The sequence below is a fragment of the Pezoporus occidentalis genome, unplaced genomic scaffold (assembly GCF_034315485.1).
Source record: "Pezoporus occidentalis ecotype Australia unplaced genomic scaffold, CSIRO_AGI_Poc_V1 ctg49, whole genome shotgun sequence".
In the NCBI taxonomy this organism is placed as follows: Eukaryota; Metazoa; Chordata; class Aves; order Psittaciformes; family Psittacidae; genus Pezoporus; species Pezoporus occidentalis.
In genome coordinates this window covers 2,460,203-2,475,828 of record NW_026915824.1, presented here as the reverse complement: position 1 = coordinate 2,475,828, position 15,626 = coordinate 2,460,203, and the positions used below count along the sequence as shown (strand labels likewise).

Genomic DNA, 15,626 nt, shown 5'->3' with positions numbered 1-15,626 from the left:
GTGACTCCTTATTTTCTCCTTTGCTATTTGACCTGCATTCTCACACGCTGAGTAAACCTGTCCTAAGCATTCACTTCAGAGCACTCTTGAATGTGCTGCTCAGCTTGAAATCAGTTGAAATTGGTCTGTTTAGTGGCTGCAAAGAGCACAAATTATAATAATACTGATAATGTTATCTAAATGCCTTTGCAGTTTTTGAAAGTTACTGGGTTGTTGCTTTTCTTTAGATGCTTTACCCCTTTTCTAATGAATCTGCAGTGACTTTGTGGAGCTCCTTTTTAGAGAACAAAAAAATGAGTATTTTTGAAAATTGAATTCTTACACTTGGCCTTTGAACCACTTAGTCAGATGCAGACAGTGGAATCTGGCACCAAGGATAATCTTCTCCTGATATGGATATGGGGGGAATGGCAATGAGGGAGGAATGCAGCAATAGCTTAATAGTTAACTGTTTGAGGGCTGACAGAAACTACAGTGAGGTACAGAAGAATCTTTCCTGGTTACTCAGATGGATAAAGTCTCTAACAAATAGAACAAACTGCTCAATAAGACTATGAATTTCTGCTGCCATCAGGATTTGCGTGAGAAGATTGAAAAGCATAAACTTAAAGCATAATATGAGATATCAGCAGACCAAGAACAAAAACCCTTATCATGGTTTGGCAGCTTTCCTTCTTAGCTACTAAAAGCTAAGAAGGAGCTGAAAAGATTGGAATTAGGAGGCTTTTCTCACAACAGCTATTAAAAAATTAAAGATTGGATTAAAACTTGATTCTTTCTGATCCCCTTTCAATAACTGAAAAGTCCTTAGTACAGTAAATACAGTTATGTGATTCTTGAACCTGTTGAAAAAAAGGGAAATGCTAAAAGCAAAGAATGTGAGGAGGTTTTATTCAATGATACCATTAGAGTAGCATCATTTTACAATAGTATTTTATTTGTCTTCTATTAAAGAAGATATTTGTGAAATAAATAATACATCTAATAAAATGTATTTGTCTTAATATTTAAACATTTAAGATGATAGGTACTTTGCTCCTGTTTGTAATCTGGACCTAAACCATAAGATCTAGGAGTCATACAAATGACACCTTCTGTCAGTCTTGCAGCTAGATCTGATACTCAAGCTTCTGTAGACTACTTATTTTAGCTGTGTTACCTTGGAACTCAGTTGGCACTTTCGCACCTCCTGAATAGCTGCTCATAGAAAAGCACACAGGTTACTTTTCGGAAAATCTTCTGGAAAGATAAGTCATAAGATGTTTGGTTTAGTTAATGAGCCTTGTAACTGCCTGAGAAATGGTAAATTGGACTGCAGAGTGGTCGCACACTAGCACATCTCTCCCCTTATGTGCAAATGGTACTGTAAAGGGTGAGTCAGTCCACAAAAGCCCTTCCTGAAATAATTCCCACTGCAGAATTAGAGCCTGTGGAGTTTTAGGCAACATATCCTGGACACTGCGGGTGTCCAGATAAAACGGGTGAAGTGTAACTCTGTTGCCCTTCTTTTTAGCCCAGCATATCGCAGTGTCTTCCTTGGAGGAACACAGGATGTATTCTTGTTTACCAAGTCTGACTGACCTCTGGACTACCCTTCCTTTTAGCTATTTTCTGTTAGTTCCATGTGACATCTCATCCCTTGTGGGATTTTTTTTTTTTGGAAAGTGAAATTTAAAAACTTTTAATTGTAACTATTCAGAAATCTTTGTCCTTTTTTTTGGTTGTTTTTAACAAATGGGAAGCTTGTCATGATTCTTGCGTGGAATGGAATTGCGTAAGAACACAGTGATTGTTGTAAGGCAGAACACTGCATTCTTAATAGTTAATTAATAATAATTATTACTAACATGAAGCTGCACTGCACATTTTGTTCTGGGTTTGTGACACCAAAACAGTGCTTATTCTGTATTTGCAAATAACCTGACACATACACACTGTCTCTTATACCCCCAAACTGAGCAATTATCAAGGAAATGAAACAAGAAAGTCCTACTGTTTTCCCAAAGGATTAAGAAACTGAAAAGAAAGCAGTCTTATGCAGTTATTAAGTGTTCTCCCCCCCGCATTCATGTGTCTGCGAAGAATTTAGCTCATGAACTTTGAGAATATGGTAGTGTTGATGTGTTGGCTCACTCAAAGCTTATAAAATTCTCCAAGAAAAAGAGGCCAAGTTTATATTTAACAAGCTTTATCAAACCATTGAAGTTAAGTGAAAAGCACACTGATATGCTATATAAAGTACACAGAAACGGCTTGGAAAGCTTGCAGAAAATAATTGAGCCAAATACTCTCTCCCACGATCGCCACTCAACATATTAGTTATTGCAGCAAAAAAGAAGTGTGCACATGAGTTGTATTTAGAGTCCTGCATCTCTCATGGTAATTCTTGTTTCGTATCGAGCGCACATTCCTTTAATTGGGTCCGAGCACTGAAATGAGTGCTTTAAAGCTTTGCAACACATTCTTCTAGAAGTTCATAACAACAGTGTTTGGGGAGGAATTTAGGGAAAAGTTTTGAAGAAATATTTTTTGTGGAGCTTTAATTATAGGCAAATGTATCAGCTTTCATTTGGAGAATGCTGGTGTGTGTGCATGGATGTATAAAATAGCAGTGTATTAGAAATGAAGATAGTGTTTGTGCATGAAGGTACTGCACACGTGTAAGGTTTCTTCATGTTGATTTCAAAATTCTAATCCTTTAAGCAAAAACAAAACCAAATCACATTAAACAAAGCAGCAAAAATACTATTGCAAACAATTAACAGGCCGTTACTACCCAAGCCAGCCTGAAGTCCTTGAGGCTGTGTGAGCATCAATATCCTAGACTGCAAACAGACATAATCCAAAATCCACAAAGGATTAAAAAAGGAGATGTACTGATTCTTAAAATTACTATAATATTAAGGTGTTAATCGGTTTCCTACAGACTTCAAGCATTTTATTTATTTAATTATACAAAATTTCCATCCAAGCTCTGTAGCCTGTAGTATTACTTTTAAAATACATTAGCATTTAGCCAACCTTTTTATCAGGCTGCTTATTTTGTCCTAATTCCAGAAAGCAAGAAGGTCCTCAAGTCTTATTTTTTGCTTTCCTCTGTCTCCTACCTGTAGAAGAGCTCTTGCAGTGGTGGTATTTCATGTTCTCCTGGTGCAAAAGAAGTTCCTTCTTACCTTTGATTTGATTTCCTGAAAACAAGTCTTTTATTTCAGCTTGGAATTGTAAATCATCTCAATTCTTGTTCTCACTTGCCTAAGGAGCCTATAAAGACATGAAGAGACTTAGTTTAGCAATGCAAATGGAAAATGTGTCAAGTTTTTAATATATATGTCACTTACAAATACTCTAGGTGCCAGAGGTGTTCGTAACATCTAAGGACATGCCTGAATTACTACGGTTGTTAATTATGCACTAGACCTGCCTCTAAAAGAGGAATTTCCAAGACAGCTCTATCCAGTGCTATCTGTTTGTCTCTAGTTGACAGCTGTCCATCAGGCATGATATCAGTTTGTTGTTTCTGGAGACGTAGCCTGATACAGGGTCTTCAGAAGTAAGTGGAAGTCTTTGCAATCATCTGACTTTGGCAGCCATTGTTCCCAGAAAGACCTCTTAAATTTCAGGCTGTCCTGGCTGCTGAATGCTGGGCTTGTTAACCATGGAGAGGTTCCTTCTCCTAGAAGCTTGAGAACAGCAGCTGAAGAGGCTGTGCTGGAAAGCACAAAGAATGATTACAGTTGAATTCCAGCTTCCACTACAGCCCCTCCTCCTCAGCTCTCAGTGCAATCCTGACCAGGATTTAGGGAGCTCTAATTCTTTGCAGCTAGATGGGTGTACCTTCAGCGGTGTACATGTGGGCCCCTCTAAGTACAAGCCTTTTGTTGAGATTCTCCTGTAAACATCTGTGGAAGGTGAGTGGATCAGAAGTTTGAATAAGGCCTTTAGTATGGCTTTATTTTATTGAGAAATCACTATATTTAAAAGAGCATTTGCAGAGGAATAGTGTGCTTCAAGGTCAAAAAGCTTTTTCCTTTCTTCTTCTTTTTTCCCCCGTTAAAAAGCAGCTCTCATTTGAAGAGCCTTTAGCCGGTTTGGAATCACCTTTAACAGTGCCAAGGTAAATGTTAGAATGTATATCATAAATCACATAGGCAGAAAGTTTATGAATCTTCATGTCAGATATAATTAAATATATTGAATTCTCCATGAGAAGCACAATGCCCAGAGCTGCTCTGCTGTTTTTTATTGAAGATAAGGCAGTAGGTTACTAACGTCCTTTATTTCATTCATTTCTGAAAACCTACTTTTCTCACAGTTCCACGCCAGCCTGGAGTGAGCAATAATCTGTTTGAAATACTTGAAATTGAAAGAGGGATTACTGCCGATGAATTTGAAGCAAACGATGACCCAGGTAAAGATCATGTCTTGTGTTCAGGGCCTAGGGTTTAGGATTTGTTGAGGTTTCTTGGGGTTTTGTATGATTTTACAGGACTCCTGCGTCTTATGCCACCTGTTTAAACTATACTTTAATAAAAAGAAAAAACCCACCACGTACATGAACCTTTGTAGTTTTATTTCCTAACAGATTTAGCACAAAAATAGTGTGAATTGTTAATAACAACACTAACATCCTTTTTATTGTTTTAATTTTATTTCTGCTGCATTTAATTTTCATTGCTGGTGTCAACCACAAGTGAAATTGCTGTAGTTCCCCAAGCAAAACAGTCCAAATCGTTGTGTTTTGGGGATTTTTAGGGTGTTTTTGACTCATTTCTCTGTTGTGCCTAGGTGTGCTGATACACAGCTGTAATTTTGACAGCGGACTGTGTGGATGGATCAGGGATAAAGAGGATGATTTGCACTGGGAGCCAGTGAGAGATGCGTCAGGTAAGGTATCTTTGTACAATCACATCCTGTAGTAAAGAACCACCTAGGCTTGGGCTGATGACAACTCTCGCATTATGATGAGTTCACACAGCTTCTGTTCCCTTTAATTCTAGGACATATTTCACACTCCCACCTCTTCTGTATGTGAAAATCGGAACTGAGGATTCCCAACATGAAAGAGCAATTGAGAATTTACACTTTTATCATACCTGGTATCTTCACAACAGAAATGCCTCTGAAGGAATAGAAAATATATTCAGTAAGAGGTTATCTGTCTTAAAAGAATCAAAAAGAACAAAAATGTGGACTAGAGAACAACTTTTATTTACGGTGAAACAAAGCTTATTTTTCAAACCACCACGCAAACAGAATTATTTCCGTATTACTAACAAAATCCCAGAATGTGCTGGGAATAGTCTTTGTTCTGCTGCCAAATATAATGTTCTACTTTAACCTCTCAGTTTGATTTTATTGAATTTTACTCCAAGTTACAACAACATGTATATAGGAAAACTGTTGAGTAACTGGAATGAAGACAAGTTAGGTGCTAACACGCAGAGACTGGGTATGTTTGGGATGGTAAAAAGGGACCTTGTAATGAATATCAGAGGGAGTGCATACTTGCCACTTGCAGTATAGGTGAAGCCAAAGCAGCAACCACTTGTAATCACTCACCTCTGCCACTGTGGCTGAGCAGAACTGCACACTTGTGCTGCTGGAAGCTGGTTGTACTTTGTCCCCTGCTGATTTTACTGTATGGCACTGAGAAGTTGGTTGTCCCTGCCTGTGAACCCTCCCCCCAGCAGAGCTTGCCCCATAGTGCTGGGGATTAGACACACATCTCTGGCTCCCCATAATGATGGGATTACTTCATACCCAGAAGAGCAGCCTTTGAAGTGCACAATGCTTACATTATGCGAGGGGATGGTGGACTTCGGAAGGAAACATGCTCTCAGGCGGTAAAACGTTACAGGTTAAGTTGAGGGAGGGTGAGGGCACTGAGAGCCATTTCCTTACGCAGCACCTCATCACAGATGTCTGCCTTACAGTGCCCTTGATGGCAGTCATTTGCCACCGCAGCAGGTGACCTGGCACCTTTTCCAGGCTGTTTAGCTGGCTAAGTGGGAGTGCTGTCTTCACTGACTGGGCAGGCCCCTGCCCCATCACAGGCATGCTCTAGTGTCTCCTGTGCTGCTTACAACACTTATAAAGTCTCAGAAATGGCTCAGAGAGCAGAGCTCCTTCCTCCTGCAGATGAGAGAACAGGCAGCTGTCTCCTGCGTGCAGGCTGGCATTTGTAAAGATCACACGTAATCCAAACATCTTCTTGGTAAATGGATTTAAAACCACTTTGAGAAGGTCACTCAAAGCATATACATTACCTGTGCTCAAAAGTTGCTGCTAATACAGTTCCAGAAGTATGATTTTTAACTGGCTTTTTTTTAGCCTTTTTTTTTTTTTCCCCTCCTGCGCTGCTTCCCAGCCAGGGACAATCCCAGCTTTTTGTTTCCTGTGTATGTTCTGCTGCTGTTGACATAACCTGTTAAAACTAGTCCCTTGAAGTCACCCACCCACACCCTCCTGTCTGCAATACCTTGTTGCAAGGATTTATTTTCACAGCTTGTTCCTGAGTGTTTGCTTTCACCTTTCAAAGTTTGCTATTTATTGGTTTATCAGAATGCATTTTGAAAGGTGCCATGCTGAATGAAGCCTTACAAGCTTATCTTGCATGCAGAAAATGCTGATGTGAGGGGACCTTTTCCTGCAGGCGTATGTTGGCTTTGTGCTTACCTAAATCTGTTTCCCATTGATTGGGTTTGGTCACTGTAACTATCTGAAACAGATGCAGTTAATGAGTTAAGGCAGTAGTTTTGTAGTGATAGAATTGTATCTACAACAAACAGGTGCAGTTATTTAAACTCTATTATGCTTATTTTAGCAGTTAGTGACCTTGAGGCAAAACCAATGCATTAAAAATACCCACAAAAAACAACCCACCACCAAAAACTGTAACAGCTCCTTGGGCAAATGGATCCCATTTCATGCCCAAATACAGATCTGGGGGCTCAGACAGCACTATAATACTTTGCTTTATTAAATCTCACAAAGACTGAAGAACTTAAAACCCTATGTAGTAGTAGGGAATTGGAGACAAGGTTGGCTGTCCTTTTCAGTGTGCAACAAGCCCTTGGTTCAGTGTCATTAAATCACACCTGAGGTGTGAGGTGGCTTTCAAAAAGAAGTTTTCAAAACCATAAAGCTCTGGTTGAGTAGTAGCAGGGTGACAATTTAAATGAAAAATATTTTTCTATCCTATAATTAAGACTGTGGATAGCAACCCTATTACAACCCCCCAGGATTTCTATGTCATTAGTTTCAACTAAGGAGCCTAACTGCAAACTTTAACTTAAGTTCATTAACCTTAGGTTTGTTGGATGCTGCCATTCCTAGGATCTTCTAATTTTCATGTTCATGTTCTAGGTGTTTTTATGAAGGCATCTTTATTTCATAGATGATCAGAGATAATAATATAGTTTTGAATAAGTATGGATGTTCCGTGACAAGTTACTGTTAGAGAAGACTTCAGGGAGTGTATCAAGTTAACAGCCATTTGGAAATCAATGTTATTTCTATCTTTCTGTACGTAATCCAGATTAGGAGTTTAAATTATGGTTAAACAAAAAAGCTATCTGTGTTTGCAAATGGATATGCTTTGCGACTTAACTTGTTAATACGGTTCCCAAAAAAAGGGACAGAACCATAGCTCAATTACATGGTATCCTTTATGCTGGCTGCCTCATTCATCTATCCCGTAGCAAAAAACTGCAGTTTACAAGGTGCGTAAAAGTTCACAGTAGCTTTAATGTCACTGTGGGTTTGAAACCATGCAGTCACCAAGTTGTTGTCAGAAATGAAGTTTCCATTTTCAAAAGAGGTTTTACTTGCTTTGCAAAACAGAAATTAGATTGGCAAGACCTAACCTGATACTAATGTAAACAGAGGAGCAGCTCTGTAAAACCCTTACCCTACAGAAGGCAGGTGCATCACTTCTGGTTCGTGTTCCAGAAACTCTCTGCCTGTTTAAGGCTCACTGGACCTTGTGGAGCCCTTTTTCACTGTTTTGCTTTTTTTACTGACTCTTGTGCATTTGGTCCTGCAACACAGTAGAATTAAAACCCTCCACTCACCACAGCTAACTGCTTTTTCTTTTGCAGGGGGGCAGTACCTTACCATCTCTGACCCCAAAGGCAAAGAAGGGAGAGTAGCGCGTCTTATCCTGCCATTGGGCCACATGGCTCAGACCAGCGACTTGTGCCTGTCGTTCCGGCATAAAGTGCCTGGGCTGCATTCTGGCACCCTCCAAGTCTTTGTAAGGAAAAACGGTGCTCACGGACCAGCTGTCTGGGGAAGGAATGGTGGCCATGGCTGGAGACAGACACACATAACTTTACGAGGACAAGGCATCAAGAGCGTGAGTACCAATGCAGGAGCTGCCTTTTGATTTTTTACGTGAGAAGCTGAAGACACTTAAGATGGGTGTAGCACTTGACTGTTTGTCTTCTGGATCCAATTTCAGCGTTTAATCCCTGCCAATGTAATCACATGAAGCATAAGAGAGTCGTGCATTTTTCAAATAAGCTTTATGCAGAAAAAAAATGTCCCACCTGTAGCAATAGATGCATGGGAAATGACAAATTATCTGTATTGATCTACCTCATGAAGTTGGTTTTAAGGTATTTGCCACGTAGGGAAGAGCAGTCTAAGGATAATGGCCTGGATTAATGCTCCTCATGAACAATGCTTTAAATAATGCAGCACCATGAAATAGGAAAAATCATCCCCTGTGGAGTTGTAACTGGCCAAACCAGGGCAAAGATACTGAAAATGTCAATTTTGATAATGCTGGGAGGTTATATGTGCAATCTCCCACAGTTTTTTGCTCTTCAGTATACCTGCAGCAATCAAATGAAGCTGTCTCTTGTGTGTGTCTTATATCATGGAGAATCTTATAATACATGGAAAGCTTAGAAACACTGGGCGATAAACCAATATCAAAACCTTAGCACTTTTCTTCAACCTCTGCTCAGTTTTGAAGGTAGTTTCTATTTCAGATCTGAAGAAGGGACTTGGGTGCTTCAGGACCTGGTTTGCTCTGACTTATATATGAGGTGCTCTAAAAAGCTCACATATCATAATGTTCACTGTAGGAGCAGGCTACAACACACACACACTATTTAGCTCCAGAATTTATATTAGGGCTGTAATTACCACAGATAATTTTCTAAAAACTTCACCTTAACAATAATTACAAAGAAACAGAAAAAACAGACAAAATTCTAAGCAAAATGAATGGGCTTTTGTGAGTCAGTTCTGATTGCCTGGGCTTCCTTGCTGTTGAGACTTATCTTGACCAAAGCTACTTTCATTTTAATTTATTTTTGCATTCAAATCATTCTATTTCTCTTCCCAGGTTATCTTCAAAGGGGAGAAAGGGGAAGGAAGAATTGGGGATATTGGACTAGATGATGTGGTCTTGAGGAGAGGACGCTGCTCTGAAGATCATTAGCAAAGACAATGGACCAGTAGTCGTTCTCCTCTAGCCCTTCTTGTGCTATTCCTACCAGGCTTTGAAACAGAACTGCATGAAAGAGAAGAAAAAGTTGAAGAGTTGACAATTTCACAGTGGTCTGCCAAGTGCAGTCTCACTGAAAAACATGGAGAAGCATCTCCCAGGATTCAGGAACTCCATTCCCATCTGGTTGTTTCTATTAATCCTTACCCCTAAATCATATTTTATATGTAATAACTTCATCACCTGTTAAGCCTGGTGAGCGCTCATGCAAAGAGCACTTGTGAAAAAGGGAGAATTACAAATGGTGGTGAAAGAAAGCTCCTGCTCAGCAAGTTTTAGTGTTAACTGATAGTCTTTATCTTCCCACAGTGCTGCTCTTTCATTGATTAGATTTGGCACAGTGGGATTGATCTAGCTTCGGAGTTACCTCAGATTAATGGGGGCCTGGACCTGAACTTTGGCTTACTGCCACCGACCTTTGAAGAAGGGTTTGCTTCATATTTAATAGCATATATTTTGGTGTTGCATCGGTATTAACAAGAACCGGTTATAGAGAGTAGGCTCTGCGTCCTGTAATATTGCTACTGCTGTGTTTTGTGTATATGTGTATGGTCAAAACATATTTATGGTTTTAATATTTACAGACTCTAGTTGCAAGGTAATTGGCAGCTGTGCTTTCTTATTGTACAAGACGGGAGTTCAGCATGTTCTTTGATCCCACTGGTCATGCCAATAGTTACGTTACCAAAGTCAGTTAATGGTGCTCATTGAAAAACGCTGGTGCAGTTTTTCATGTAATATGCTGAAGGCAAAAAGACCAAACCCTTAGGTGTAAACCAGCATCTGATTAATGCTGTACAGGTTTGCATATAGCTCAGGAGCAAGTCCCAAAGGGCTCTCAAGCCTGCAAGAAACTCCTGGTTCAGTTGAAAACTGAGCAGCCTGGAGAAGATAATGTGCTGCGGCTTATAAGTCCTCGCCTGTTGACCCCACCAGAAATGTTCCCTTTCCACAGGTGACACAAGCCAAAAGGGCAGCCACATTAACAAACACTCTGTGAACGATTCAGACCATGAAATGCCTTCAGTGATCTTTGTTAAACATCCATATTCCACCCAACCCTTCTGTACATAATAAATACTTTAGAACTAGAATAGTTATTAGACCTAGCTGGGACTAAATATTTACCAGAACTTTGGACTAATTTTTTAGTTATGTATCATGCATGTGGTGTGCAGTTTCCCAGGGTATTCCGCTGTTTGGTTTGGGATATTTTTAAATGAGGATCATCACTGTCAATCATTGCTGCTAACAATCGAAATTTGACAAAGTAATTGTAACATTGAAGAAAATGACAAAAGATTGATAAAATGTTGTTTAGTGGTGTAGCCTTAAAGCTTCAGACCTAGGTGATCTTAAGGTCCTTCCCAACCCTAACTATTCTGTGATTCATAATGTATATATAGAAGGAATGAGTCTCAAATCTTTTAAATACTTAAATACTATATAAAGTAAATACCACTTTCATATCATGTTTTAAAATCATAATGAATAAATATTCATGTTAAGCCTTGCACAAAGTCCACAGAGACAAAACTGCAAGACTGTTAGAGGTTGTATTCCCAGCCCCTAAGCACTGTTCTGAAAGGAATACTGCAGTTTGTCCCCTAGGACAAAGCACGGTATGTACAGCAGAAGTTTCTTTGACCAAACAGCCTGCAACAGTGTACCAGCAAACATTTTGAAAAGGAAAAAAACAATACATCTGTAAACATTTTTGAACTGTTTTGCTTCAAATATGATTGATTGTGATCTTTTTCTTATGTTACTTTGTAATATGTCAGAAATATTTGTGAATAGTTGAAATACCTTGTTCTTATTATAAAGTAATCAGTAAAGGAGGCTGTTACTTGTTACTAATTGGCAATCTTGTTTTCATTTCTGGAGCAGAACTCTCGTTTTTACTGCAGTGGAATGAACCAACAGACGACAAGTAGCTCTTGTTACCAGATTTAAAAATAAAAGTGTATTTCACTGTTTTCACTGTAATACAACAAGAGCATTATATATAGTATTAGAAGTATTATCCAAGAGGAAGAATGACAAATTTCAACCTACCTTTTTTTTAGGAACAGTCTCACAAGTAATTTAAGAGCTTCTGCAATACAGATTTTCCATTTTAGAAGAAGCAGCAGCTATCATAGTTCCACACACTGCTCCACAAACTGTTCCATTCTTTGGCATCTATCACGCTTCACAGTTGGGTTTTCTAAATAGGTAATTATGCCAAAATAAATTCCTGCTTAAATACTTAGGCAAGCAGAAGAAATTACAGTAAATTAGCATGAAACTGCTTATGAAATGTACTGTATAGCCTCTTGCTAGCTTAGAATTTAATGTTTTTAATGACATGTTAAACTTTTATCCCCCCCCCCCCCCCCCCCCCCCAAAACCTTAAAATAGCATTCCTTCATAAGTTACAAGTACCATGACCAGCAGCAGTGTGTGCACTTACTGCATTTGCTGACATCAGTGTGAGTTCAATGGAAGGGACCAATACAAACTTTTGTTTCCACCAGAGCCGTGTCATTAAGTCTCCAGCGAGTACTTTCAATAGAGCCTGCTCATTCTGGAGAAAAGCTGCCCTAGGTTTCCTTCAATAAATAAATTGCATTGCACTTGGAGGCCAAAGCATTCGTTTTAACATAGTTGAAGACTGCAATAACCACCCTAATGAGAATCAGATTAATCATGAGAAGACAAGCCTAAGCAGAAGAATGTTCATGACGGCAGCCACAGCCATCCTACACTATCCCATGGAGAAAAGATGCAACAGCAGCAGCACCTGCCTCTAATGCAAGTGCCAGGCCTCTCTATACTCACCCCATTACAGGCTAAGCCTCCCTGAAAATGAGGCACAGTAACTGTCACAAAGACACTGCAAGCTATGCAACAAGATGCACTACAGCTGTCTATCTTCAGAGTTTAATTGTGACTGTGAGAGTCGCTCATTGTCAACCGAGGCCCAGTTAAATCCTATTCCATTTTAATTTATTTTGATCTATACCTCAAACACCAAATTGTCAAAGGTGTTCTGGTAGTTTAAATACTTTCTTCCTTGCTGTGCATCCTGGTGTCCTGTAGTCATGTAAGGTTTTATGACTTCAGATTTTCCGCACTGATAAAATGGAGGTAAGTGATACATTGGTGTACACCTGCAATTTCAGAATGAAATGCAAGATATTCCAGTGGCAAGTTCCACTAGTGGTTTGAAAGAACACAGAAACCTCTTCAAGCTTTGAAAGTTAAAGCATTCTCAGAGCACACCCGTATCAGGCTGACCCAGTGGAAAGTGAGGGAATGCATCTGCAATGTCTGGAATGCTTTATTTGGTTGAGAGGAAGAAGCCAATGGACTGAAGATCTTCGCGGACCGCAAAGACTACTTTAACAGCACAGCCTAAAGCACCTATAGAGTTCAGACAGGAGCTCCATGTAGGTTTTCAAGACTGTAAAGCCGAAATTAATCTAATCCCATTCTAGCTGCTCTGCTTTAATCAATTCTCCTTATGCACTTGTATGACCTCTTCCAAGCCCAACCCTTTTTCCTTGTTTTGAAACAAATTGTCCTTTAGTCAGCGCTCTTGCTGGTTGCTTTGGGCTGAGACAGCCTACTCTTTGGAAATCAAATGATTTCTTATTTATTTCTTTCTCTTCTTAAACTTGACAATCAGCCTGGGTAGCATTACTTACATCAAGATAGTTGCTGCAGTTACTGGATGTGAGTGTTCACTGGACTGTTCATGTTAGGTTGCCCTTTTTCTCTCCAGAGAGTCAAATGGGATATTATGCTTACACATGCTCGATACACATCCAAAGTATAGATCTATCCACAGAAATAATTCCCTGCTCTATAGATCAGGTTCTCCATCACTATTTTTCTTCAGGTTACTTCTCAATAGCTCTTAAGAGTCAATCAATTCTTTCTTCAGCTTCATTCTGTAGTACATGGGCAGATTTTTGCCACTTAACTGTTTTCCTGTAATCCAGCTGTTAAAGGACTCCACCAGACCAAGGAAAAAGCCACATTGCAACCAAACCATTCTCTGCAGGTATCTCAGACACCACATCTCTAGAGCAAAAGGGCCATGCCTACAGCCTCTCTGTGCTCGGCGTACCAGGAAACATGGTGTATAAATGCATATACTGTCTGTGTGTGCATACACGTGTATTGTGCCCAATAGGCTGAGGCGAGTCTTATGTGTTTGAGCAAGGAAGCCAAGTATTTATCTGGGACATGGAATAAGGATTCTCCTCTCTCTGTGACACAGCGGAATCCTGCCTTCCTCTGACCACAAGATACTGCAGCACTTCTCCAGTAATATATGTTAACCTACTTGATATTTTACCTTCGGGCCAGGCCAGGAATAATCACCCTCCACACTCTTCTCCCGGGTTTTTCCTTGTACATTTCAGCAGCCCACGTTCTCATTCCAGACTCTCATCCAGAATCCTTTTGATACTCATTTTGAGTTTGACGAAAGACTGGAAAGGTGCAGTACAGCGTGTACTCAGAGAATGAGTTCATTGCGTTTGCATGCAACACCACTGCCGAAGTTTGAGATTGCCACTTAGGTGGGATTTCAGGGAGATGCCATCATTGCTCCAGTACCCTGGCAGAAGGGGGAGCCCAGCCACAGCTCCATTTCACACGTCCACGAGAGGTGCGCCCTCCCTGCCACACTGCAGTCCTAAACCACATTTTCCTCAGATCCTGTGTCTTAGGTTGTCACACAGCTGCTCCACGGTGGTTCTGCCAAAAAGGAGGACTCACTGCCAATTTGAGGTATGTTTTTACATGATTCCATTCCCAAATGAGCACATTAATACATGTGTGCTCAGAAAGATAAGCAGCCAGACGTATACCCTGATATATGATTGGTAACAGATCAAAGACAACATCCAAGTTTTGAATCGAGGAGAAAAAAGCTGGCTGACTTAAAGGAACAAATCTCTTGCCTATTACTTCACTCATTGGATCTCGTTACCAGTATGTTGGGATGCCAGGTATAAGTAAACTTTCTCCCCTTTTCCAGACCTTTCCATGCAGATACAAATAATAAGAATGGCACAGTGAAATGTACTCACATCCCTGGGTTCAGGTCTAGCACAACAGCAAGAGCTCCTCATCTGGGAGCTCACACAGCATGTGCCACCTCAGCTGGTGATGACAGCTCAAGAGTCTTCAGCATCTTGACATCCAGCCCAATGCGAGTAGAGAACCAAACCCAAAAAAGCACTGAGCAGTGCCAGTTATGCTGTTAAATGAGGAAAGCACCTAGAAGACTGTCTGAGGTAAGAGATTTGATTCAGAGGGGTGCCCAAGGGAGACACTTTGAATTCCATCCTTCTGAAGTTCTGAGTTATCTCAGGAAGTGTTGTCATCCTACCTCAGCTTCTTGGACCAGTTGGAGGACAGAAGAAGTTGTGATCTCATGGGGCTCTTCAAAGTTTCCATGCTCAGATAGGACATTTTGTGTTCTCTCTTAAATATAAAATACACATGATTCTTGTTAATAGTCTAGGGGGATCCCTTTAGTTATTGTGCCTTGGAGTGTATAAACAGGTCTCGAAGACACTGAAACTGCTCACTAATATTAATCACATATGTACACAACCCTACAGGGTACATCAATTTACATAGAAACCAGGCATCTTTACTGCATAGAGGTGTTATTAAACTGTGAGCAATTCACTCACCCTCCTGTGATATGCCACTGGTTCTATCCTGATTATAAAAGGATAACAATCGGCTGAACTCCATTACCGAAGGCTGATTGCTAAAACTGAGTGATGTTTCATTACCCACCAGGTACCTCAGGCAGTTTTGTGGGGTGTTAGGAGACCTTGGCATCCTGGCAGCCTGTCTGTGTATCAGCAAGCAACTCTGGCCCGCTCACACACTCGCTGGAGAACTCCCTGTGGGCTACTCTGCCAGCTTTTGTTGGAGCAATTCATTTGCCAAATAAAGATGTGTGACTGGGGCTTGAAAAAGAGTATTCCGTTAATATAAAAAATAGGCAGAGAAAGTATGTGGTAGATCAAGGGGTGTCTTCATCACCATATGGCCTTTGATCATGGTTTTGTCAGAGGCATAAGCTGTGCTGCTA

General features: G+C 40.2%; 1 protein-coding gene across 5 annotated transcripts in view; it reads left to right on the top strand.

Annotated features, from left to right (window-relative positions):
* NPNT (nephronectin) overlaps positions 1–11,373 on the top strand; it is a 46,317-nt gene extending 34,944 nt beyond the window's left edge. For 4 of the 5 annotated variants that reach the window (XM_062636687.1, XM_062636688.1, XM_062636689.1 and 1 more), the window contains 4 exons: positions 4,313–4,408; positions 4,786–4,884; positions 8,100–8,356; positions 9,356–11,373. In XM_062636687.1, the coding sequence (XP_062492671.1) occupies positions 4,313–4,408; positions 4,786–4,884; positions 8,100–8,356; positions 9,356–9,451 (548 nt within the window). In that variant the 3' untranslated portion in view covers positions 9,452–11,373. Of the gene's footprint in view, positions 1–4,312; positions 4,409–4,785; positions 4,885–4,997; positions 7,580–8,099; positions 8,357–9,355 lie in introns of those variants that run through there. The other variant, XM_062636691.1, reaches the window with a different exon arrangement.
* Positions 11,374–15,626: the final 4,253 nt, after the last annotated feature.